The sequence below is a fragment of the Scatophagus argus genome, chromosome 11 (assembly GCF_020382885.2).
Source record: "Scatophagus argus isolate fScaArg1 chromosome 11, fScaArg1.pri, whole genome shotgun sequence".
In the NCBI taxonomy this organism is placed as follows: Eukaryota; Metazoa; Chordata; class Actinopteri; family Scatophagidae; genus Scatophagus; species Scatophagus argus.
This window is the reverse complement of record NC_058503.1, coordinates 4,041,645-4,066,461: the sequence shown is the minus strand read 5'-3', so window position 1 is coordinate 4,066,461 and position 24,817 is coordinate 4,041,645. Positions and strand designations below refer to the sequence as shown.

At 40.4% G+C, this 24,817-nt stretch overlaps 1 protein-coding gene across 2 annotated transcripts in view; it reads left to right on the top strand.

Annotated features, from left to right (window-relative positions):
* tbx15 (T-box transcription factor 15) overlaps positions 1–22,300 on the top strand; it is a 37,223-nt gene extending 14,923 nt beyond the window's left edge. For both annotated transcript variants that reach the window (XM_046404896.1, XM_046404897.1), the window contains exons 4-8: positions 5,062–5,233; positions 11,098–11,265; positions 11,755–11,819; positions 16,831–16,928; positions 20,384–22,300. In XM_046404896.1, coding sequence (XP_046260852.1) covers positions 5,062–5,233; positions 11,098–11,265; positions 11,755–11,819; positions 16,831–16,928; positions 20,384–21,216 — 1,336 coding nt within the window. In that variant the 3' untranslated portion in view covers positions 21,217–22,300. The remainder of the gene's footprint in view (positions 1–5,061; positions 5,234–11,097; positions 11,266–11,754; positions 11,820–16,830; positions 16,929–20,383) is intronic.
* Positions 22,301–24,817: the final 2,517 nt, after the last annotated feature.

Below are 24,817 nucleotides of genomic sequence, written 5' to 3'. Positions count from 1 at the left end.
ACCCAAACCTAATCCTAAATCTAATCTAATTCGAAACTGACCATGTGTAGCTATAAGGTCTGGCAAAATACCAACTAATCTTAATTCTAACCTTGATCCAATGAGCTCAGGTCATAATTTGAAACAGACGCTATGTAGATACAAGAACCACATAGTGTCTGTTTCAAAGGCTCAGTTTTGTCCTTTTGAGATATTTGTCATTATACGCACACTTGGGTCCCCCACACACAGTTCATAACGCCGTAAAGGAGTTCTTGTTTTATTTGTGAGGACATTCATTTGTTCCCCAACCCGTCATCCTAACCTGATGAGGACCGAAAATTAACCTGACTTCAACCTAATCCTGATTTCAGTATTTATCCAATAAACACAGCTAGGAGTTTAGCCATCTTTTTGAGGACATTTGTAAGTATAGAAACTGAGGAGCATACACACACGTAGTTACCCACTTACAATAATTCTTAAAGGGACATAAAAAACAATTAAGGGTATTTAGATTACTATACTTGTAAGGACAGTCATTGAATACGGTTGCTATCCTAACTCTAACCTAAACCTGATGTTAGCCTTAAACCAAAACCATTTTAATTCTAACCTGACTCTAACCTTAATCCTCTAAACACTAATCCTATCTGAAAGTTGATCTGCGGAGAAGCTGGCAAAATCTCACTTATCTATCTGTGTGTGAGGACATTTGGTCCTCATGCGTATAAGAATTCAAGAAAGCACACACATGCTTGCCCAAAACTGTTGGTCTTCTCTTACAAACTCAGAACACACACACCAGTCAACCCTGAATGGTAATTCAATAGCAATATTTACTCTGTCAGTACAGTAACCCAATATACAGCCTGGGTTTGGCAAGTGTGTGTGTGTATATGTTTTTATGTGCATGCCTGTCTGTGTTACAGTACAGTATTCGTGATGAGCTGAGAACACACACATTCATGCAGACACTGACAACCTGTTTTTGCTGTCTGATCAGTGTGTGTCTCTCTGTGTGAGACTTAACACACATGTGTGTTTACCCCAGCGGGTGTATTTGTGTCTATGTGACAGGAAGAAAGAAGGAGTTAGAGTATGCGCTGCAGTTTGAATTTGTCAGCTGTGTGGTTTGGTGTTGGCTGAGAAGGGAAAGGACCCCCTCCTCCCCTTCACCCCGCCGTCTGTCCAGTAAGAGTGTCACATAAAGTCCAGTCTTTATTGATCGTGCCGGTGCCAGATGGCAGATTTATGGAAGATGAAAGCGTTGAGACTAATCAGATTTCCAGTCCTGTTTGGGGCTAAAGTTTCCTCGTTCCTTAACACTTTCCCCGCTACACTGAGCGTAACCCTAAACAGCACTCCAAACAGGAAATTACAGAAACGCCTGGCACCCTTTGTGGGTGTATGCGCATGTGTGAGTGTGTGTTAAGGTCAAAAGTCAGGGCTGCGTGTGGAGTTGTTTGCTTGGTGCTAGATATAATAAAATATAGAACGGGTAGTTTCTTTCTGTAGTTTATCAGTCTATGTTTAGAGTTGGAAAAGCTATTTTTTTCAATGCCTATGTTAGTGATGTTTATGTCCGTATATACAACTTCAGTTTCCGCATTAAGGGCAAATTTTCCTTATCTATTATCTACCATCAGAGATAGCTCTGCCGAGTATGAATTTGTGATATTTAGCTATATGTTAAACTTGATTAAACTTAGCAAGCAGTTGCCATAAATGAAAAAATGAAGGCCACTGTTTCCTCATACACAGGAAGTGTGTGTTTCTCATTTCCAGGTTATCTGAAGTAAAATCTCACTAGACAAATCAAAGCGCACACCTACAGAGAGTTAAAACTAAAATGTCTCTCTGTAATGCCCACACCATGACGAATGGGAAAATGCAAAAACGCCACGCCAATGAGGGCTTAGCGGAGACAGCAGGAAATTACCGAGTTACTGATTTATGTATTTCTAATAAGAGCCACTGAAATGTGCGACAGCGTCTTTAATTATGTTGCAGTCCTTGTTTGATCAAGAATAAAACAATAAAACAAGAACAGCCAAAAAAGGATTGTGCCGTTGAGATGAAAAACCCATATAGGCTTATTAAGACATCTCAGTGTGTGGCTGCTTCAAACCTCGCGGCAACATGGGGCTCAGACATGGAGGTCTGGTCAAAACTGGATTCCTGTGATGACTGCATTGCATGATGTAAAACAAACAGGACAGACAAAGGGAGAAATACCAGTAAAAACTTCTGGTTGTGTGGTTGCATTAGATAAAAGGCTAATAATGCAAATCATTTGCTGACTCAGCATACAGTTTGCTTTCCAGCGTGTGCCTCTTACACTCCCAAGAAAACCTCTGATCAAGTAAATCAGTTTTTTTTTTTAACAATTCCAACCTCCACAAACACACAAATATGAACAAAAAGGCCTATAGTGAAATTCATTCCACATTGCTGCATTATTATAGAGGCAAAAATTAAAGCTGTGTGACCCTGCAGCTGTCACTTATGATGTGATTTGATGATAATTCATTAGTTTCCAAAATCTAAATGCTCATTGGAAACTACTGAGTGTCTGCCACATGAGAGTAGTGGGTGAGTGAAAGAGGGAGGGATTTTGGGCACAGCCTTATAGGCACACTTCAACTTTCTTGAGACCAGTGATGGAACGTAATATTCCATAAATGACACTAATAGGAAGTACATTTACAGTATAATTTTGAGATACTTTTCATTTTGCCAGACTATTTCTATTTTTCACTATTGTATACCTACACTCACTACGTTCTATAGGCAAATATTGTACTTTGCAGATTATAAAAGTGGTACATTTTTATATTTATTTATTTTATTGACAATTAGATTAAAAGAAAACACAGACTCTGATCACTGATAATTGTAATTTTATCTGTACTTTTGACACTTAATAATATCATACTTTAAGACTTTTATTCAAATACTTTTCATATGGGAGACTTTCACTCATACCAAAGTAAAATTTTAGTATGAATATGACTTTAGAATGACTTTTGGATGCTTTTTACAGCACTGCTAAAGACAGGCACCACTTCCAAGTGAAGCCAAATCTGAATTTATTCACTGTAAAGTTCTAAATTGAAGACAGGAGACAGCATGGGCATGATACCTGGTTAATGATCCGTCCAATCCTTGGGTTTTGGGGGTTGCGTTAGAAGAGCATTTTCAGCAAAGCTACTTCTGAGGTAGATTTTTTTTTTTTTTTTTTTTTTAAACAAATGTAATGTCGCAGTCACAAAACGCAGTCACATACAGTTGATGTCTATATGACCGCCAGAGGGTGTATTTGCCAACATCCCTAGAAACAGCTCTAATGCAGTTTAAATATGTGTGTATATTTGTATAAACTGTGTTTTCTGTGGCACAGAGAGGCTTGGTATGTATTTATTTTATTTTTATGTGTGCTTGTATTTGAGCGTGTGTGTGTGTGTGTGTGTGTGTGAGTGTGACAGGGTGGTGCAGCCCTTGGAGGCAATAACAAAAGGACCAAATGAGAGTTTTGTCCATGTTTCAGGATTGAGTGATGACTTTGGCAGAGACGCTGCAGATAAAACACTTTCAAGTGAGCACAGGGCCAGAACTAAAGGCAAACAGCTGTGCTTCACACTCGTTCTCCTCCAGTTATTCTCAACCTCACTCTCCCATTCTGTGTTTCTCTCCTCCTCCTCTCCCATTCTGCCTTCATTTCTTCTTTGTGTCCGCTGACATTATCTCACTCATTTTCTCTTTCTTTATCTTTCTTGTTGATTCCGTCTGACTCTCTTTATTTTTCTTCATTTTTATTTCTGTTTTGTCTCTCTCTCTTCTTTTCTTTTCCTTTTCTCTTTTATTTTTTTCAAACAGTGCCTACAGTGTTGACTGTTGGTTTGAAGACTTGTTTTTAAAAAGGAGGGTAGAAGTCCATTTCTTTCTTTCCTTCTTTCTTTCTTTCTTTCTTTCTTCTCTCTCCCCGCTGTTTAATGGGTGGGACGCCCTGAAGTACCAAACTCACACACAACATCATCAAATATTATGGCTGGGCTTAATTGGAACTATGCAGCTGAGCGTGTGACTGCATATGGAATATTTTATGTTGCTCTTGTTCAAAATTTCAAGCACAATGAAGAAACAACAGATGAGTTTTAAAAGCCGGTGTTGTGGCAACGTGGCCGAGTGTTTGGAGTTTGTTTTCCAGCTGAGTGAAAAAAGCCGAGGCCCTCGAAGCCTCTTTGAAATCCAAACAGCCTTTATAATAACCCATTCAACCCCAAAGTAACCTCAGAGATTCAAATGACTTTTCAAAACAGTGAAGTGATGAGGGAATATTAGTACTGGTGATAGTTCTAACCTTCTGTACAATAATAACATGTTCAGCAGAAGAAAGCTGAGTGATATACACAGAGAAACATTGCAGGATGGCTTTGTGCTTTTCCAGTTTGCATTAACATTTCAAATAAGCGGACTTCTCTCCATCATACCGCTGGCCATGCAGAAGGCAGTTGAGTCTGATCTTCCACTAAACTGTTCAAAATCATGACTTCTGTAAATATTTTCACCCAAACATTAACCGAAATGATTTACACAAACTCACTGAAGTAACAACTTGAAAACCAAATAGATGTTTTGAAAATTTTTATTTCACAATATTCCAAATTTGTATTTGAAGCAATGAACAGTCCCAACCTTTCTCCTTCTTTATTCTTCATCTGCCCTTCATTTATATAATTTGCAGTACTTCAAATACAAAACTGTATTCAACAAAACCTTTACAGTGTTGAGAGAAGAAATCTTAAGGTCTTTCAACTGTCAAAGGTATGAACAGATCATTGATTTTCACTTCCTGTGTTTGACAAGAAGAAAAACATACATTTTGCCACCATATAAAGCACAGCAACAATTTAAGAGCACGCTTTCAGTTCCTAGTCTGTAAAGTATGAGCCCACAGGCCACGCATACTGAACATTTGCTTTTTCTGCTGAGGACTAAAGCATCCAAAATGCAGTGTTTGTTTTCAATCATGGAATTCTTGTTGCAGCCTGTGTGTTGAGCCAGTCTTCTGTCTCCCAGGTATGTGTACCACAGCTCCAAGTGGATGGTGGCGGGAAACGCTGACTCCCCAGTACCTCCGCGGGCCTACATCCACCCGGACTCACTGGCCTCAGGGGACACATGGATGAGGCAGGTGGTCAGTTTCGACAAGCTGAAACTCACCAACAACGAGTTGGATGACCAGGGACATGTAAGGGACCTTTCCTCTTTGTTTTCATAACTGTGCTGGTACTTACAGTCTGTCAAGAAACATTTTGTTATGGCATCTTTTATCATCACAAGGGATCAAAAGTGATAAATGAGACATTGCTTCATTAACGTATTGGCTCAACACAGATATTTAGTTACACATAACATTACTTATATGTTGTACCCCAAATGATTTTGTGAGGCTTATTTTCATCATTGATTAAACATTTCAGACCAAAATATTTACACACAAACAGCAAAAGATAACTAATGATAACACCAAAACCTTTCAGTTTGGGTTTATGTCACATATCCTCTTCCTGTGTTGCTTGTTCATGGACTCTTAATTCTGATATTCTCCACATGACCTTAAGAAAACATATGGGGAATGTTTCCCATTCACAGTATAACAAATGGCTGGAGCTTTCAGGTCTGAAAAAGGAGGCTAATGCAGAAGTACCTTAAACATGCATCTTTTATAATGACCAGTAGGGGGCAACTCCACTGTTTTCAAATGAAGTGTGATTGTATATAAGCTAATGAGAAAATAATCCTACTTCTCACTGGACTTACTTCCTTTGTAAACAGTTTCCAGGTGTTTTCTAGTTCCATTTAGAGTAAAATGGACAATAAAACAGGTTACGCTTCAGGGCACCACCGTGGCATGTCCTCAGGTTCTGAGTCAGATCCTATTAGGCGCAGCAATGTGCATCCCGGCTCCATGGCCTTGTCTCTTCTGGCTCCAAAAAATCAAGATGGCAACGGCCATAATACTAAACTCAAGGCTTCAAAACCATAGTCCACAAACTAGTCAGTGACTTTACGGTCTGTACTTTAGTATTCCATAAGTTCTAATGGTGACTGTGCGGTTTTATATTCACAAGTCACTAAAATCGAACACATTTTCAATATGTTAAAAGCCCTGGACGAATCAGACATCATCATGTTCAAGCTGTAATTTATTTGTTTATTTCTGTGCTTTATATTTTATGCTGTAGAAATGATTGCGCTCTTGGAGCCGTGAGGCACTTTTGGGTATAAGTGTTTTTGATGTGTTTGCTCGAAAAGAAAGTTGGCATTGACTTCATGCTTTCATGACTCACAGAGCTGTGAGACTTGTTCAGAATTGATTTTCTGCAATACATGACATTTAGCTCAGTCACGTACTACCCTACCCATTTCTTTTTGAAGATGGTCCACCCTGGGTGAATATTATTAGGTTTGAGGATTAGCGTGGAGAGATATTAGAGTTCTGGGATTTGAACTTATGCCCTTGTTTTAATATATAATATTCATTTCCTTCATGGCTCTGTAAAGCATTTTGTTATAAAATGGTTTCGTTAAAGGCACTTAATGATTGAATTTGATTTGTAGTATGCTCCAGCAGCCACACCACTGAGCTAAAATTTGAGTCTGGCCACAATCTGCCTGATTTACTGCCTTGCCTGTAGCCAGACAGTAACAGAGGTGGTGAGCTAAAGTAAGTCTCTTATTGGTTCTTGGCTGCTCTAAATGTGTAATGTGGGTTTCATAGGTGAAATATTTAACTGTAATGCAACAAGTTAGACCACAATTTGTTTGATTTACTGCCTTCCTTATGTATAATCAGCAAGTGGGCAGCAAGCTAAAGTGAGTCCCGTATTTGTACTTTATGCTCTATAGTTAGAAATGGGTTTCATGGGAAAGGGACAATATTAGGTGGAGGAAAACTGTGTTAGCTTTTGATTAGCCCCTTATGTTTAAACCTGCAATGAAAGCTAAGAAAATGCTGAGTAAAAAATACAATAAAATAGTATTGAAATAAAGGTTATAAAATTACAAAGTTGTATAAATGCAGCCATTTAAACGTTTCCAGCGTACAAGCTCTGGTAAACCTTGTGTAAAATTACTGAGTGACTGATAAACATGGTTGGAAATCTAGCTTTAGCTAAAGACTAAACTCATCCACACACCTGGAAATGAACAATTAATGTCTGATGGAATGTGTAAGTAGAAAAAATGTTTGCTAACCCGTTAAACATCACAACCTTCAGACCCCAAGACATTGTGCTGTATCTGTCAGCTTGTTTCACTGTTTTTCTGCCCCCTAGTGGACAGGAATGGATTAATGCGGCTTTAATTCAATTTAGCGCAGAGTCCTAATATTTTTATCACCATCTTCAACTATACTAGATGTTAACCATGAAGTGAGGGTGTGTCAATCATGAGAACACTTTTAATATTCTTAAGTGTCACTAAATATTTTGTCTCAAATGACTCCTACAGAAAGTAACACTGAACTTGTGCAAAGTACACCATCATAAAAATTGAGCCTCATAACTCAACGTTCCCTTTATATAATTTTTCCACAAAATATGTAAAGCTACTCAGAGCATCATTTTCTGTTTCATTTATTTTTTTGTGCTTTCATTAGCTGATGGAGATTTGGTACAAAGAGAAAATCTTTTTTACCTGAAAGTCAAAACTGTCGAAGAAGAAGTGCTTCCTGTCATGACTGTCAATATATTATTTTAGGGTGATGTTATGATCATTAAAACAGTGTCACATGGGATGTATGTAGAAATGTTTCCAGTACTATGACACAATGGTGGCATCCAGTTAACGAGCCGCTTGGGCCTCAGTGGTGACAAATGTAGTAACATATGGGTGGCAGTGAGTGAGGACTCACATGCAGGGCTCTCTCTGAGTGAGGGGAAGCTGTCTTTCCTCTCCCTCTGCTCACTTTTAGGGCTTTGTTTCCCTGGAGGGGGTTTCAAGGCCAAAGGAAATTAATTTTGGAGCTTCCTGTGTGGGAAACCTTACCACTTCTCGCTCATCCTCCTGACTTGTGGTGTCGTGAAATGTCTGCCTCATCAGAAACAGACCCCATACATGTCGTGAATCATCAAACATCACAATGCACAACAGAAGCAGAGTCTGTGAGGAAAAAAAATCCAAAAAAAACCCAAAACACTATTTATTATGTCCCGGGCAGCACATTGTCAACCAGACTGATAAACAGGTCCTCCATTAGTTTGTAATTTTGCAGTGAGATATGCAGTTTTGACTATTGACTGCACTTGTGTAACATCACACAGACATTTTACAAAAATACAGGAATGAAAATTTTTCCAGTTTAAACAGTCTTCTAATTAAAGTAAATAATTGTGTCTTTTCTCAGACAAAGTGGTGAAACCCCTAAAAGTCTTTTTTTCTAAATCAGCAACAATCGAATCTAAAGTTCAGAAGAAAACAACAACAACAACACTCACAAATTCAGCTGAGCGACCAGACAACTCATGAGACTCTGAACCCAAACTGTTCTGACTTTGGCAGATAGGAGGATGTAGGACCACAAGATTTATATAAAAAATCAGATACATCTGTCCATAAAAACTTAATACTTGATGGTGATAATTGATAAATGATGTATGTGTATGTATAATGATGTATGCACTTCAGTACTGGATCTGAATTCTCCTTTTACAACTACCTAATTTAGAGTTTAAAGTTGAAAAAAAAAATAGAAAAATGTTTGCATCAGGACTTTGTGGCAACTTAAAAAACAAGTGAAGCAGCTTGGCGTTAGGATATCATACTGCAAGCTAACAGCACTCAAACCTTTTTATCTTGCCTTGAAGGATGTGTTAGCCTTTATCCTTGTGGGTTCAGCTCTGGCTCATGCTGTCACTCTCGTGTATCATCATTTCCTGTCTGTCCCCACTGGCCTATGGGAAAACCAAATAAAAATCTGAAGTTGATCGACTCGCCAGAAGATTTTTTTTTATTTTTTTGTTGCCGCTCTTTTGTTTCATAGTTGTTTTGTTGTTAATGCTGTTGTTTGAGATTGTTCAAAAGTCCACTGAAGAATTTTTTTTACAACATTATGCTGTTGTTCTTTAGCTGAGAGAGCCTGGTCTCTCAGAGATGCAAATGTTTCACATGACAGCAGCATTGTAACCCTGCTCATATACAGCCAATACTGTTGCTGTTGGTGACCTGAAGTAAAAGCCATTGTTCTTGTAAGAGGGTGCAATGTCACGGGTGAAATATTAACAACTTCAGTCGCAATCTGTGATTTACTACTTTGATCACTACATTTTGGTGGTCACTGTGGTTGAAAAACAACAGTGTATAAAATGTGTTTTCTAATCTAAATTAGATGTATTTTGACTTTATTGAAACTACCGCTGTGTGTGGCGTGTGTTGATGTCTTTTGGGTATGAATGTCCAGATAATTTTCAGAAGCGATTAAAAGAATATCACCCACCATACCCACCATAAAAGTGAAAACATAATTTTAAGAATTTAAAATTTTAATTGTGGCTGAGCATAGGCGATTGTCAGCTGATGTCCTCTAGCTGCCCTCCGAGTCATTTGTTCTGAATTCAGCGTGTCGACGTGTGATCCGCGTTGACTTTACATCACCTCAGGCCGACTGGGGCCGAGAAGCATGACTTCTCTGAGCCATCAGGCAGCTCTGGTCACAGCCGGTGCAACTGGGGACGACGGCTCCCAATTGGGAAACAGCAGATTTTTGGATCAGTGGCCAGGTTTAGCTTGAGGGTATAGTTAGGGTCTCTATTTCCCCAAAAGGATCTAAAGAAACAAACAAGCCTGACCTGCAGTCATTTTTACTTAAACTTTCATTTCTGGCCACTGTCTTTCATCCTGTGTTTTCCATTTTTAAAATACAGTGTTACCAATTGAACGAAGAGTGGCAGGAAAACAACCCACAAAGTCTGAAAGTAGTTCTTCCCTGGTGTAAAAATGATGCTGAGGCATGCAGCCTGGAGACATTTGTTTTGATGGGAAAACAGAATTTTGCACAGCGTTTAGTGTTTGATGGACAGGTGATCTCTGGGCACAGTGTGCTGAAAACACCACAGGAACGAAAGCTGAGCAACACAAGTAGACACAAAATACTTTAAAAATGAAGATTGCAGATTGCAGCACTTGTCTGTGTGAATGTATACAGCAGCACAGTCACAGTTTGCACATGGTGTGTGTATGTGAGTGTGTTATTTGAGGTCTGGAATGTTAAATGTAATGTTTCTGATACTCAGAACTGTTCCTCCCACAGCCTTGGTTTGAAATGATCCCCTCTGTTGCAGCAGAGTGGGGGTAGGGGGTGGTTGTCGGGGGTGTTTGGCTCAGGGTAGGTTTTCTCACTCAGATTAATCAAGAGCAGACCGAGGCCCCGAGGCGAGGCTGGGGCCGACACCGTCTGACGCCTCCGCTCTGCTGTGAAATAATCCTCGGCCCTCCTGCGAGCGTCATCGCGGTGTGAACTCAGTTTCCGCTCAATGTCACGTAGCCCCGGTAGGGAATCAGAGGAGCTAATTGATGTTACAAAGGATTTGAATGTATTGTGTGCCTGCAGGGAGGAAAACTCAGACTTCAAGCTCAATGGAAAGTCACCCATCATGCATGCACATACATAATTGATGATGAGTGATGCATTTCTAAACTTCATTCACCAAATTCACTTCCTTGGTTTGTAAGTTTAAATCTTTTTGTTGTGTACTTGTAACTGTGACATTAAAGAAATATAAAAATCTGTGCTTTCTGTGTGTTTCTATTTCTATGCATGGTTTATTCAGTGCAAAGGTAGATAGTGAGGATGGGCAAGATGATCGTCATCATTTCCACTTATTTTCCATATCCTGACAAAAATGATGATTCAGAAAACCCAGTTATTCACATACAAACTTATAGACGCACACATTTCTGGACGAGCTTTTTTTCTGCTGATTTGGATTCATCTTTCTTCAGACATCGCAGTAACCAGAAAGATTGAGATGCACCTTCACAGACTGCACCATCACTGCTAACTATATCAACAGTACTGGCTCCACTTCACCTTCTTTCCTTTCGTATTTTCAGATCATCCTCCACTCCATGCACAAGTATCAGCCTCGTGTTCATGTCATCAGGAAGGACTTCAGTAGTGAACTGTCTCCAAACAAGCCAGTGCCCAGCGGGGAGGGAGTCAAGACCTTCAGCTTCCCTGAGACCGTCTTCACCACCGTCACCGCCTATCAGAACCAACAGGTAGTTGGTTAATCATACATATAAATATATAATAATCCCTGAAAAATTACATTTTTATGCAAAAAAAAACCAAACAAAAAAAAAAAAAACACACAGGATACTTGCCAGTTTTACCAGTCACCACAGATTTCAGTATAAATAATTCAGAACTTTTACAAGCAGTTTTATAAGCCAAAGCTAAATTGATACAAAGCCTGATTCTCGAAAAGTTTGTCTTTCAGCAACACTGGTGCTTCTAATTATTCCACTTACCAAGAGGCAAACACTTGCCCTTCAACTCTTAAAACTACTTGGCAATACCACATGGCATGGTAGAGAAAAGAGATACAGAAATAAACAAAGAATGACTTGCATCTTTTGATACTTCCACAGTTTGTTGCACAATAGCACAGACATATTGGCTTGTTTAAGTGATCTGGAAAGGAGCACATTCATTTGAAAGTGCAAAAATGGCAAACATCTCCTTTCCCACGTTCTTCTTGCCTCCAGATCACCAGACTAAAGATCGACCGCAACCCGTTCGCCAAAGGATTCCGGGACTCTGGCAGAAACAGGTATGTTGTCACAGCATCTGTTTACTGACACAGCAACCACACAATACAGCCTGTCAGTGTTTTTCACGCTGCCACACAAAAATCTTTTTTTTTTTTTTTTTTTTAAATATGGAAATAATCCTCTGAAGATAGGTCTTAGTACCATATGGTGCTTCACATAAAATAGCTGCCTTGTCTGTTGCCCAGGAGGAACCCTTGAGATCTGCAACACAGACATACAGAGTCAGTGATAGATGAGGTCACTTGCATGCCTTACCTCTCTCTTTATTTCTATCATTCTCTCATTCAACTCATGAAATATGCATAAAGGCTGAAAATGTAAATTTTACTGTTCATGCATGCAAATGTAGAAGCTGGAAGCTTCAGATCAGTGTCAGATTTCACCAGCTCATTGTTGTTTTGCCACCACATCACCAGGAAAGAAATATTGTACATTGTCAGGCCATGTCATGTCTCTATGTATATAGCCTAGACTAATTGAGTTGACATTTATTCATTTAGCGTGGTACAATGTGATGATCATAGCCAGCAGAAAGTTTACAGTCAACTTTCTCAATATGGTTTCTTTATAAACAATCTTCAGCCAGCATCAGCGTTTTGTAGGAGGAAGAAAATGCAAGCAGCAATGTTGTCTGGACCTGTGGTTGCATGGTAGTGTGCAGCATATATATATTTATATGTGTGTGTGTGTGTGTGTGATTGCAGCACATATTCATGACCTGCTACAGACTACACACAAATATAGCTGTTATTGCTCTTTAAACCTAGACAGAGCCACACATCTATCTCACGTCTTACCACACGCACCAGAGAGGAAAACAATCAGCCCTAACAAAATGCCTGTAAAAATGTATAAAATGTACTTTAGCAGGAGTTGTGCACACTCTCTCTCTCTCTCTCTCTCTCTCGCCTTGTGTAATGAGTCAGGCACACCTGTTATTTCTTGGCTTAAACCAGTCGTTTCTGCTAACAACAGATTAAACTTCATAGTAATTAGCTCCAGAAATAGCACATGGACAGGATACAGCAGACTGGCAACAGTGCACTATGTAAAAGGAAAAAACGGTATATGCACCTGGTAAGTTGCATAGAAACTTCACTCTACAATAAGCCATCATAAATGTGTGTCATATTGATTTTGGAAGAAAATAGCTGAAATAGTAGAAGTTTTTACCAACAAAAACACACTCATCAGACTTAGCAGAGCTTATTACAAATGAAAATGCTTAATTGTACTCTGTCTCTAGAGGGTGACACATGACTGGCTAAAAATGTGCATTTTTCAACATAATTTAGGATACTTTTAATTAAAGTTACTGAGAGTTCTGGACATCATTTCACCTGCGAATGACCAAATCCATGCTTAATTTAAGTTTTAAATAATTATGGCCTCGTGTATTTGTCATAACCATGTGCACTTCTCTGGGCAGCTCAATATGAGGTTGTAAGTCCAGTCTGTGGTGCTGCAGAACATCTTCCAGGCAATGTGCTACCTGAATTACAGACGCGACTTCAGAGTTTAATGTAATTTCGGTCCAGTCAGTTTTGCTGGTGCACCCTCCTGTATTTCTCATTTGTATTCCTTTTTACATCTTCCTGCTCTTCTTCCACCTCACAAAGTCCTGATTCACTCATGCACAGCAGCTAAAATATAGTATATAAATATAAAATATAGTTATATATATATATATATATATATATATATAAATTATCATATTATTATCCACTTTCCCCCACACCATACATTAAATTATACATTCAATCCTAAGACTCAAACAGGCTGGGGCACAGAGAGATACTTCTGACAAACATGAAGTTATTCCCCCAGTAAAATGTGTCTAAATAAATGATTTGACTAAAAAAATATAACTGTTGTACTTGAAAGGTTTGCAGGAGCAGAGTATGTGTTAACGTTGATGTGTTAACTTTGATAAAATGAGCTCACGTACCTTTTAATAATGAACCTTGTAAACAGCACAAAGTAACGTAGGAAGTGGGACTAAAACCATCTGTTTTCTGCTCGGCCTGCGTAACAATCAGAAACAGCTCTCAAAATAGAAACAGTAATAATTAGATTATAGTAATGCCATATTAGACAGACCAGCAAAAACAGCAACATGAAATGTCTTCAAGACAAGAAAAGTGACAGACGTCAGAAATTATTACATTAGCTGGTGATTCAGTGAGGCAGTTGTGTGTCAGGTTCATGGAGACAGACTGAAAGGACACTCATCGACCGCTGGCCTACTACTAAGCTACAAGAACAACCCCTGCCCCCCGTCCACCCCCACCACTACCACCCCCACCACCCCTGGCTCTATCCCAGTGGATAAGTGCTTTCCCACTAAATCACTGTTCTCCCTAAACTGTAATGAGATCTGCTCCCTTGCAAACAGAATTTTTAGAGATATGTCAAATCCCAGCCCTCCTCAGAAGGAACACACACACACACACACACACACACACACACACACACTGCACTGTTTCCTGTCACCATCAAACAGCTCACACACAACCTGCCTGGTCAGACCTTTTCATTGCTCTGTCAGCATCAGCTGTGTTTTCACTCCTGCTGTGCTGATGTCAGCCACTGAGATCCCTCCTAATGGCTCCCACAGAGTCATAAGTCATGTTGCTGATTGCCACACACCTTTTGAACTAATGACATTATTAGATATGTTTGATTTTGTCAGAAAAGATATGCCCTCGCTGCGCCTTCCTGAGTTGTCTTGTCACTTTCCTTGAGTTTCCTTCTCACTCTCTTTCTTTCCTTCCTATTTCTCTCGATTCACCTCTCTTTCTCTCAGCCTCTGAATTATCATATATAACATTTGTGGATGTGAGGAGGAAGGAGAGGGGGTGAACTGAACCACCAGACGCCTCCACACATGAAAGCAGCCCCCTCATCTGGTCTGCATTATTGGCACGCAGATATTTGAGACATCTTTTTTCATTTTTCAGACAATAGACCATTTGATTTATGAACTGGCATTAGAATTTCATTGCAGAAAAGCTACAGATGAAAAGATAACAGAGAATGAGATATTTGTCCGGAGAGAGAGAGAGAGAGAGAAAATGAATTTATCCTCACGTAGTGCTCGTGAGTCCTTCCTCTCTGCCTCTGGACTGGTTTTGCTTTGCTCAGATTAAAGTAGGAGAATTCAGAGTAGGAACTTTGCTCTGTCACCTTAAAAACTCTTTTTAAGTCATTTTTAATTTCACACTGTGTGTCTAGGGCTGCTTTTAATCTTTGATCATTCATGGATATTGTTAGAGGCTCTGACCCTTGACCTTCCTACTGCTGTTTTTGCATAATTATGGTAATTTAACCATTTAATTGGTCACATCCTGTAAGTCCCTCTGTACAGGGGTGTGTAGAGTTCCCTTACCCGGTCACCAGATAGCAACACTGGACTCTTGCATCTCATCCAGATGCACAAGGTACAAGGTTTAAGGTGTGTGCTAGGATAAGATGCAGAGGCATGTGACACACACACACACACACACACACACACACACACACACACACACAGAGACAGAAACACACATTTTTGATTTAGTTGCTCTGCCCCACAAGTCTTTTAACGGTTACTCAGTTTGTATTAGTATCGGATATTAGTGACATTAACAGTCATGATAAAACACTAACATACTTTTCTTTGGATTTTAACCTTACAGTGATGGCAGTGTGAATGCAGCCTGTTTGCTGTGAAACATTACCAACCAATTCCACATTGAGGGAAAATTCAAAATTAATAGAAAGGGCAAACCTGCACTGCTAATTCTCAAATTAAGCACCAACTTGTTTTTCCTTTTCCTGACTTTCTTAATAGCATCTTAAAAGTCTCCCAAGCTCTGAGTTATGGTGGTGTCGTCAGTTGTGTCTGGTGACCAGGCTTTATGGCCCAGAGGAGGGATACAGCTCATTTGTTGGGTTTTGGTCCCGCAGCAGTGTAGCTGTATGAATGAGTGCAGTGATGGCGAGGGTCCGGCCGATTAGCATGGCGCACTAACGAGCTGCCACGGCCAGGGAGTTAGTGGCCCTAAAATAACACGGGGAGCAGTGACGGGGCTGGGACGGGGGCCGAGCAGCGTGCAGGAAAGTAAATCAAGCAGGAAGGAGAACCGTGTACAGATTCAAGATGAAACGTCACCCAGATTTATGTGCACAGTAAAAACCTGCTCCTTTTTAATGGATCCAGTTTCCTCCAAGGAAAACTCCAGTTTCTGCATCTCTCTCTCACTCACTCTCTCTCCACACAGATAAATATTAAGGTGTATCGCTTCCCCCTCCGCTCAGCTGATTTTTTTTTTTTATGTTTTTGCCCTTACTCATGAATATTTTGTCTGTCTCTCACCCAGATTTATACTCACAAACTTACTTTACTGAAAAAATAAAATGTTGTTGATGTGATTTTTGCAGCAGTCTGTACCAAACAGCATGTTCCCTGCGTAAATGACAGAAAAATATGAATGAATTTCTTTGAGTTTTTTTGTTTTGGTACCGTTATTTTTCTTGTGTTGTCGGCTTAGAATAAGTTTTTGTATCTACAGGGGGCCTCTTCCACAGACTCTCCCACTACCATATTTTTATCATCTTTGTCCAGAATGGACAAACCTAACTGGTTCAGAGGACCTTTAATGTTTTTAAAGGCCACCATAAGAGACAGTGGATCCATATATGAAATAAATACAACAAGCACAACAGAACGTTAATAAATAAATAAGATCCAGATTGTGCAAGATAAACATGAGATGATAATTCTAACAAACACATCAGATCAGAGAACACAGCTTTTGCCTGTAAAAGATCCTTGGGCAGGAAGCTCAAAGGGCTTGGTCAACCCCTTCTGCCAAAGGAGCTCATGAGATCAAAATGCTTAAAAGCAAACAATGAAATCTCAAAATCTCTCTCTCTCTCTCTGTGTGTTCATGTGTTCATGCCATCTGATCAACACACACATTTTCTTGTGTGCTCTGTAATACAGTATCTCTCTTCTCTCTTCGTCAGAACTGGCCTGGAGGCGATCATGGAGACCTACGCTTTCTGGAGACCGCCTGTGAGGACCCTCACGTTTGAAGACTTCACCAATATGCAGAAACAGCAAGGTGTCAGAAAACACACACACTCTCTCTGTACAGGAGAAAATCAAACCACACAGAAACATGTTCTACAGTCAGCCTTGTGTATGAGCACTAATTCTAACCTCTAATTCAGTTTCCTTTTTCCATTTTTCTATAGAATGTTATTTTACATTACATATAAATCTGGAGATTGAGTGCACAACAATAATGTTAGCTTAAAATGGATTATGGCTCACCGTGAAGTAGAAACTGATCTCCGTGTCTCCACTTTGATGGATTTTTACTTGGTATTATTGCACAAAGGCACAAATTGGCAGCTCTCAAAAGGATCCTTTGTTTTACTCTGAAGGACTAACATCCATCCATCCTGATGATTTGACCCACACCGGATGACACGCATTCATGACAACAGACAAAATAAATGATCCCAGATCTGCAAGGAGCATTACTAACAACATTTGTTAGTGTATATCTTTGTTTACTGTCAGAAACCCAACAGAACATGACTTTTCTGAGAAAACTCATGGAAGAATCTTCACACTTGTGTTGTTGCACTGCAGACCAGTTGCCAGAATGAATGTTGGCGCTGTATGTTTCTGCAAACCTGGGATTAGTTGAAGCTTTCAATTTCTTTACCTTTGGGTGTTATGATGTGTGTGCTTAAAGTCTGGTTAGGTTTAAACACAGAAAACACAGTTAGGAAAAGATCCTGCCTTAAAATACCTGATGTTGTCAAAGATGACTACAAAATGTCCCAGCAGTTGCTAAAATGACCTGGTTTGTTGATTGGTTGAAGTAGTCTGGGAGTTTTGAATCATTTTCAGTCCTGAGCCATGCACAAAATATGCCAGTTTTGATGTTTCCAGTCCGGATGCTCCAATGTATATGTTAATGAGAACTGTCCACCTGCCCTGCCTCTCCGCTGATGTAGTCAGTTGTATGTGTCTTTGCCGCCTTTTTTCTAAAAGCAACAGTTAGCGCTTCGGTTCAGAGCAGCAGGTTGTTCTCTGTGCACCACTCTGAGAGATTGGCAATTTCCTCCCATTATAAACTGTCATCATTGCTTGTGGTCCGCATGGTGATGTGTTCTTCTCTCCCTGTCTGGGATTACAGTTATGGTTCTACAGTGTGAACTGGAGGGGGCCGAGCACACAGCGCTGGGGCTCCAACATGTATTATAGAAATGTTGATGTGATATGTACAAAACATACAAAACTAAAGCGGCAACTGTTTGGCAACTATTATACTATATTGGCAACGAGACTCAGTACCGTCTGCTCTTGACATGAATACATGAATGTAAGCTGAAAGCCATGATTAGAATAGTCACTGACTGGGATCTCTTCCAGTGTATGGAGTAATACTGGAATTTAACTATTCCTATTTTACGTGATCTGAATCCTTAGTGATGACTTTGACAGCAGCTGTGGTATCCCATAATACTCACTGTTGGTGTTAATGGACTTTTGTAACATTTTATAGCACTCATGTGCATGAGATTGTGTCAACTTGTTGGCACAAAACATCTGATGGTTATTCCTGTGATTCACTGGTACAACAACAGTTATTTCAAGTGAACATGAACATGATACAATATGCTGCTAATTAAGCAACATGTGGTGTTTTTTAAGGTTAGGAACAAGGTAAAGTAATCAGTTACTGTGGTGGTAATTAGCATGACCTTGGTGCATGTGCCGTCCCAAGCTGAACTTTCCCTCTGCATATTTTCCCTGCATATATCACCACACACTGCATCAGCTATGGTTGTCCTTCATTTGAGCTTGGCCATACGCAGCTCCTCTGGCAGGTCGGCAGGCGTCTGCTGAACTTTTCACATCGCGCGCAGCCCTTGAAAATAAAAATCGTTAAACGAACCCTGTGGCTTTTGGACGGCTCCATGACACAAGTCCCAGTCAGTCGGGCCACCTCCCTTTGTCTCTGCTCCAGCACAAGGTCTTAGTCATGGCTCACATCAAGGGCCACACCGCTTTAAAGCAACTCTGTTTCCTCAATGACACTACCTCGGTTACCTCTGGAGGTCAGCATGACGTGACGTTCCGTATTTTGTCTGAGCAGGCGGACATGTGTTTGTTATCATTCAACTCCACTAAAGTGATTAGGATTTAATCAAAGTCCTTGCCCCGCCAGTGAACCCTGTGTCACCCTGAAAGGACATTGGTGTGCGTGTGCAGTGACTGTACGTGTGTGTGTATGTGCCTTAGCCCTTATGGCACATACACCCTTTCCCCTTCAAGTAATCAACTATTCCCCCTCGGCACTGAAGCACCTCGAGGCCTTCTAACCAGAGGAAAACATGACATCATCAAACCATCCTCCTCTTTTCCCTTTTCTCTCTTGTTCCGCTTGTATGTCTACCTTGTTTTCTCTCCCCCTTTTCTTTGGAAGAGCAGAACCAAGCACTGCAGCGATATTATCGAAGGCATATGGTGCAAAATCAGAATCCCAGCCAAGAAAGTCCTGAATTATTTAGTTATGCCTCCTCCTCATTCTTGGTTCAAGCTGAATTTCTCCAAGATGAACCCTGGCCAAATTCTCATTAATAGAGAAATATGTGATTGATATCCCACAGCTATCATTTCACTTTGAAATGCTTGACTTAGTGGACATCTAAACTCTCAGTCTATGGCTTTTTTATTGAGGAAAGGACTGGGGATGTGGGGCGGCTCTGTTGACCAGACATGGTCAAAACTAAATCCACATTTATCTGCGCATACCAGCAATATATTTTATGATACAGTCCATGATCTCGAATCCAGTAGAAAAGAGAAAAGCCCTGCAATTAGTCTGAGGGTAGGAGTTTGAGAAAGTCGACGTGAATCAACAAGGTTATGTATTAAATTGGCGACAGGTGAACTTGTAATGTAACTTACTGCTTACTTTATTAGGCTAACTCAGTGCATGTGGACTATGCTTCCACTGGAGATCACGACTGCATTTTACTTCCATCTGCTCTTTATGAAGAAAGACGTGAGGACAACAGATGCTCAAACTTAAGAGATACATGTTGATGATGAAGAATTTGGACAAAAACTTAGACATTTCTAAACAAAATATAGCAAACAGACAACTTTTCTTAGATATACAAACTAAGGCTATTGTGTCACTTATATTCACTCATCCTCCAGTATGTTTATAGTTGATTTTTTAAAATAACTTCATGAGAATATGTTGGTAGTATGAGGAGAAGTATGAAGATCCATCATAAACATCATGCTTTGAACACACCACCGCTGCTTTGATTTCAGGAATCTTATGAAAGTTTAATCTAAGATGAACACAGCTACACATGATGGTAACAGGTGGGAGTTTTGAAGTCCAGTCTTCATCAGGGTGCTTTTTCAAGGACTCAGAGTTAGCTCATTCTAATTTTGAAAGTGATTTTTATATAAAAGTTCTCCTAAGACAAAGTTCAGATAAGACACTGTATTTCACTGTCTTTTTATTTGTGTGTTTTCCAGGAGGAAGTACAGGCACTTCTCCCACCACCTCCAGCACAGGAACCCCCTCCCCTTCTGGTGCGGCACACCTCCTGTCTCCTTCCTGCTCCCCTCCTACCTTCCACCTTGCCCCCAACACCTTTAATGTGGGCTGCAGGGAAAGTCAGCTCTGCAACCTGGGCCTGTCTGAGTACCCAGCCTGCGCTCGCAGCAACATGGCTGCCCTACAGGGCTATGGTGGCCTGGCCGACAGTTCCTACGGACGCCTTCAGGCTGCAGGGGGTGCTGTGGCCTCTGCTCAGCCCTCTGAATCCTTCCTACCACAGAGGACTTCCTCCTTGATTGCTGCTGGCATGCAGGGTGGTGCTCACGCCTCCCTGACCAGCGGCAGTAGTGGCAGTGGCACTGGAGGCAAGATGGATGCCTACAGCAGTCAGCTTGGCTCCTTCCAAGCCTCACAGCTTCAGTATGTGATGCAGGCTGGAGGTAGTTCCAGCTCTGCCTCATCATCTTCATCTGGATCCTCCCCTTCCTCTGCCCATATGTTCAGTGGGGGCCACCACCATGTGCAGCAGAGCTCCTACAATGCTTTCTCCCTGCACAACCCTTACAACCTGTATGGATACAACTTCCCCACCTCTCCTCGCTTGGCAGCCAGCCCTGAGAAGCCCCAGGGAGGTTTGCTCTGCTCCTCAGCTCCTGCCGGGGCCTTCGCAGAGCGCCAGTTCCTGTCCAATGGAAGCATGGACACTATGCACATGATCAGCAACACCTCCAGTGGCCAGCAGGGCAGTAACTCCTGTGATGGACGTCAATACGGCTCCTCCTCTCAGATGTCCATGCACATGGTGTAGAAACTGGAATTGAATCTCACAGTCTTCCTTGTTTCTAAAGTCTTCCAGCTGAAAAGCAAGTTTCTAATCTATGTACCCGATGTGCCGTCTTTGTGTTTTTACACAAAGGGTTAATGTGCTGAGATGCTAAACAAACCTTTCAGAAAAGGATATCATCTCACGTTTCTGTTTTTAAAGACACTCCACCACTTATAAATCAACACAGAGGGAGTCAAAACTATTATTTAATTATCTTTGTATTAATAAAGAAAAAATTGGGACAGAAATCTGAGTCTCTTACTGTTTCTGACAGGAAAGAAACAACAAACTCTGGCTGTTATAAGAAGGACAGGTAACAGCCCGCATGCTCTGGTTCAGAAGGGATAATCAGTTGTGAATCTGTTATGGTGCAATAGTAGCAACTCTTTTCAAGTGACTCATTCTTGATTTTTGGAGACTTCAAAGCCCTCTGGTCATGACGTCATGTAACCAAAGAATCACTGTGCCACATCTTTTTAGGAATGTCATGAAATCAGTGGTTCGCCATCATGGTCTGAAGTTTCATCTAGATCAGAAGGGACAACTGGAAAACTGACTGACATACTGCTCCACATAAATACAGGACAAGATGTATCTGGGCGCTGTGGTGGCCAGATATCGTGCTAAACAAGGTGAATAGAACACTTGGACACAGTGAGTCAAGAACTGTAGGTCGGGTTAACTGAAGAATTTCATCCCGCAAACTAGATGAAGGACTCCACCACAGAACTTTATCAACCAATCATCCTTATAGACTGGACTATTTTTGAGTGGATTATGTTTTTAAGCATATATATAAGATGGCGAATCAATAACATAAGCTTAAAAGTTGTTGTGTGAAAAGTTATAAAAGAAGCAATTTCAAAACAGAGTAACTAAAGTATGTTTTGGTGTGTTGTAGAGATGTGTATTTAAGTGCTGAGCAATATTACAATTTTACAGGCCAATCTGATATAAAAATGTGTGACAAATAGTAATTCAAAGTAATTCTTTTTGTGGCATTTAAAAAAATGTAAATACAGGTGCAAAGCACATAAAATGCTCAATAAACATTTTAATTCATGTACATTGTTTTTGATTTTTTCTCTTCCTTGGCCATGTTTTCAAACTGTTGCTGTAGGGAATCAGCAAAATAACCATACCTTTCATGCTGAGTTCACTATATATCACAGCTACTAACTATTGCAAATGACTGATAATTCATCTTAAAAACATGGCCTTGTGATTAGAGTTTATGATGAACTGTTGTCAATCACAACATCTAGGTTACAATAAAAACGAATGACATGATTATTAATCACACAAGAGAGCGTTCTTCACTTATAAAAGACACACATCTGCTCTGTACCACATCACAGACTCGAGCTTCAAACGCTGACGCAATGCATCGATCATAAACCAAACTGCAGGAAAACGACCCGAAAAAGACAAATTTTCTCCCTGCTGGTTCTATTTACTACGAGAATGAAGAATAAAGCTCATGTGCCAACTGCATTCAGCTGCACTGCTGTTGTGCTTGATGCACATAAATATGGCACCTGCTTTAAGAGACAGAGAAATCCCCTTGTAATCACTTGAACCTCTGAGAGAGGGAAAACATGCAGCATTTAGGATCATTACTACTCCAGCTTTGTGGTTCCCCTCTTGTTACCCAAGCACAGACTCCAGGGATTTAGCCAGGGGCCAATCAGCGTCCATTACACGGATGTCTTCTGACTGGCTCTCCCCAATCACTTCCTATCATGTGTACAGCTTCAGCTATGAAATATCATATCTGAACCGTCATCAGAAAATAAAGGGGGTGCAGGACCGTGGAGACAGCAACCCAGAATTAGAAACACCTGTTTTTCCAAGCATGACTTCAAATAATGAGCAGGGTGATGTACCGGAGAGAAGCGCATGATTTCACAATTTGGCCCCACTCCATCTATCTGGACATTATTTCCGATAATTATTCACCTTATTTTTTTTATATACTCCCCCAATCTTGTTCCAGCAGCATTCAAAATCACCCCTCACCCCTAACCGTCTTCACTGCAAATGTACCTCAGGGCCTGTTAAATTAGGAGATGCATTTGTAAAGAGGAGCAGAGTGACATAATGCACAGCAGGTCTGTTTTTACACCGTAAATTATCCATCAGGTCCTTAAATGGAAAAGAATGGCTAAGCTTGAGTAACAGCTACTCTCTGCCTTTCATTGTGGTGTCTTTCATTAGAAACAAAGTATGCAAACAATCCCAATGATTGATTAATGGCAGAGTGCGGCCAGCTCACTGTAAAACATTAAACTGGAACAATTGGAGATACAGGACTGGGTATTTTAACGAGATCCTCTGTCAGAGATGAGAGGACTCTGGTGCCTAATCTGCTGCTTTGAGCCCATTGTGAGTGACAGCACGCTGCCTGGAGAGGATCCCATAATTCCCCAATCTCAGCCATTGATCTTTCTCTCTGAAAACGTCTCAGAATATTTAACAGACTCAGAATCGCTCTCTGGACAACTTTACTGTATGCACGTTCGGCAGAGGAACAAGTGGGGGAGGCAGGGGACTGGATCTCAGAGTCTGGTTTTGAGAGTGTGAGTTTATATCAGACACTCCAATCAAAAATCCTGGTAAACTATTGCCCTCTTGTGTTTATTCCTCTGTTATGCTTGAGATTCCTTGCCTTGACTCATCTTCACAGTAAATTATTGCTGACAGGAGATGTAGACCTACTTTTCTGAGGTGTTACAGTGTGCCTGACATGTGTATTGCAGCACTAAATCATTGCTCTTTTACAAAGGGTTTTCACATACCTTCAGTCACCATACGCCAGTGTTTTTTTTCTCCTTCACGGAACATCTTGAAACTATTTTAGAACTGATATATGATAAAAAAAAATATAGATGTCAAACTTTAAAAAAAGGAACATAGAGACTGGTGATGTGACCGATGTTTTTATGCTCACAGAAGTACAGATCTCTGAAGGCAAGAACTCACAAAGTAGAAGAGTATATGTAGTGTAACAGAGTTAATGATCCCATCTGATAGAAAGTACAGAAGTTCTTACCATGTGCTGCATGTGCATGATATCCTGCTGTAACGCCTAATTATGACCTCTAATTTTATCTATCCCTTGTATTATGCCTTGCTGTAAAACCAGCTGCCCTCTGTGGACAAAATAAGGATGAAGCTGAATTTGACAAAATACACACTTTTAGAATGGAGTTCACTTTAAGAGACTGTCAATTTGTAAGAGTGCTAAGATTAGAAGGTCGTTTAATGTTGCTCTGTGTTCCAGGGCTGGTCTACCTGCTGTCTCCACCAACTCCCAGAACTCTGCCCTGTGAGTAATGCGTCAATATTTAAGTGTGAAGGAGTAAAACTGCAGCACACCCCTGTGTAAATGAGCCTTTATACCTACAAAGGGAGCAGACCCTCTTCCATGGAGTCTGCCATGTTTCTACAGACGAGGGGTATTCGGTTGGTTGCAATTCGCAACCTCATCATTAAATGCCACTGAATCCTAAACACTTAACCTTTAAAAAACAACAACATAAGTAAAATGAACCAAAACTTAAATTAATTTTAAACGTTAAAG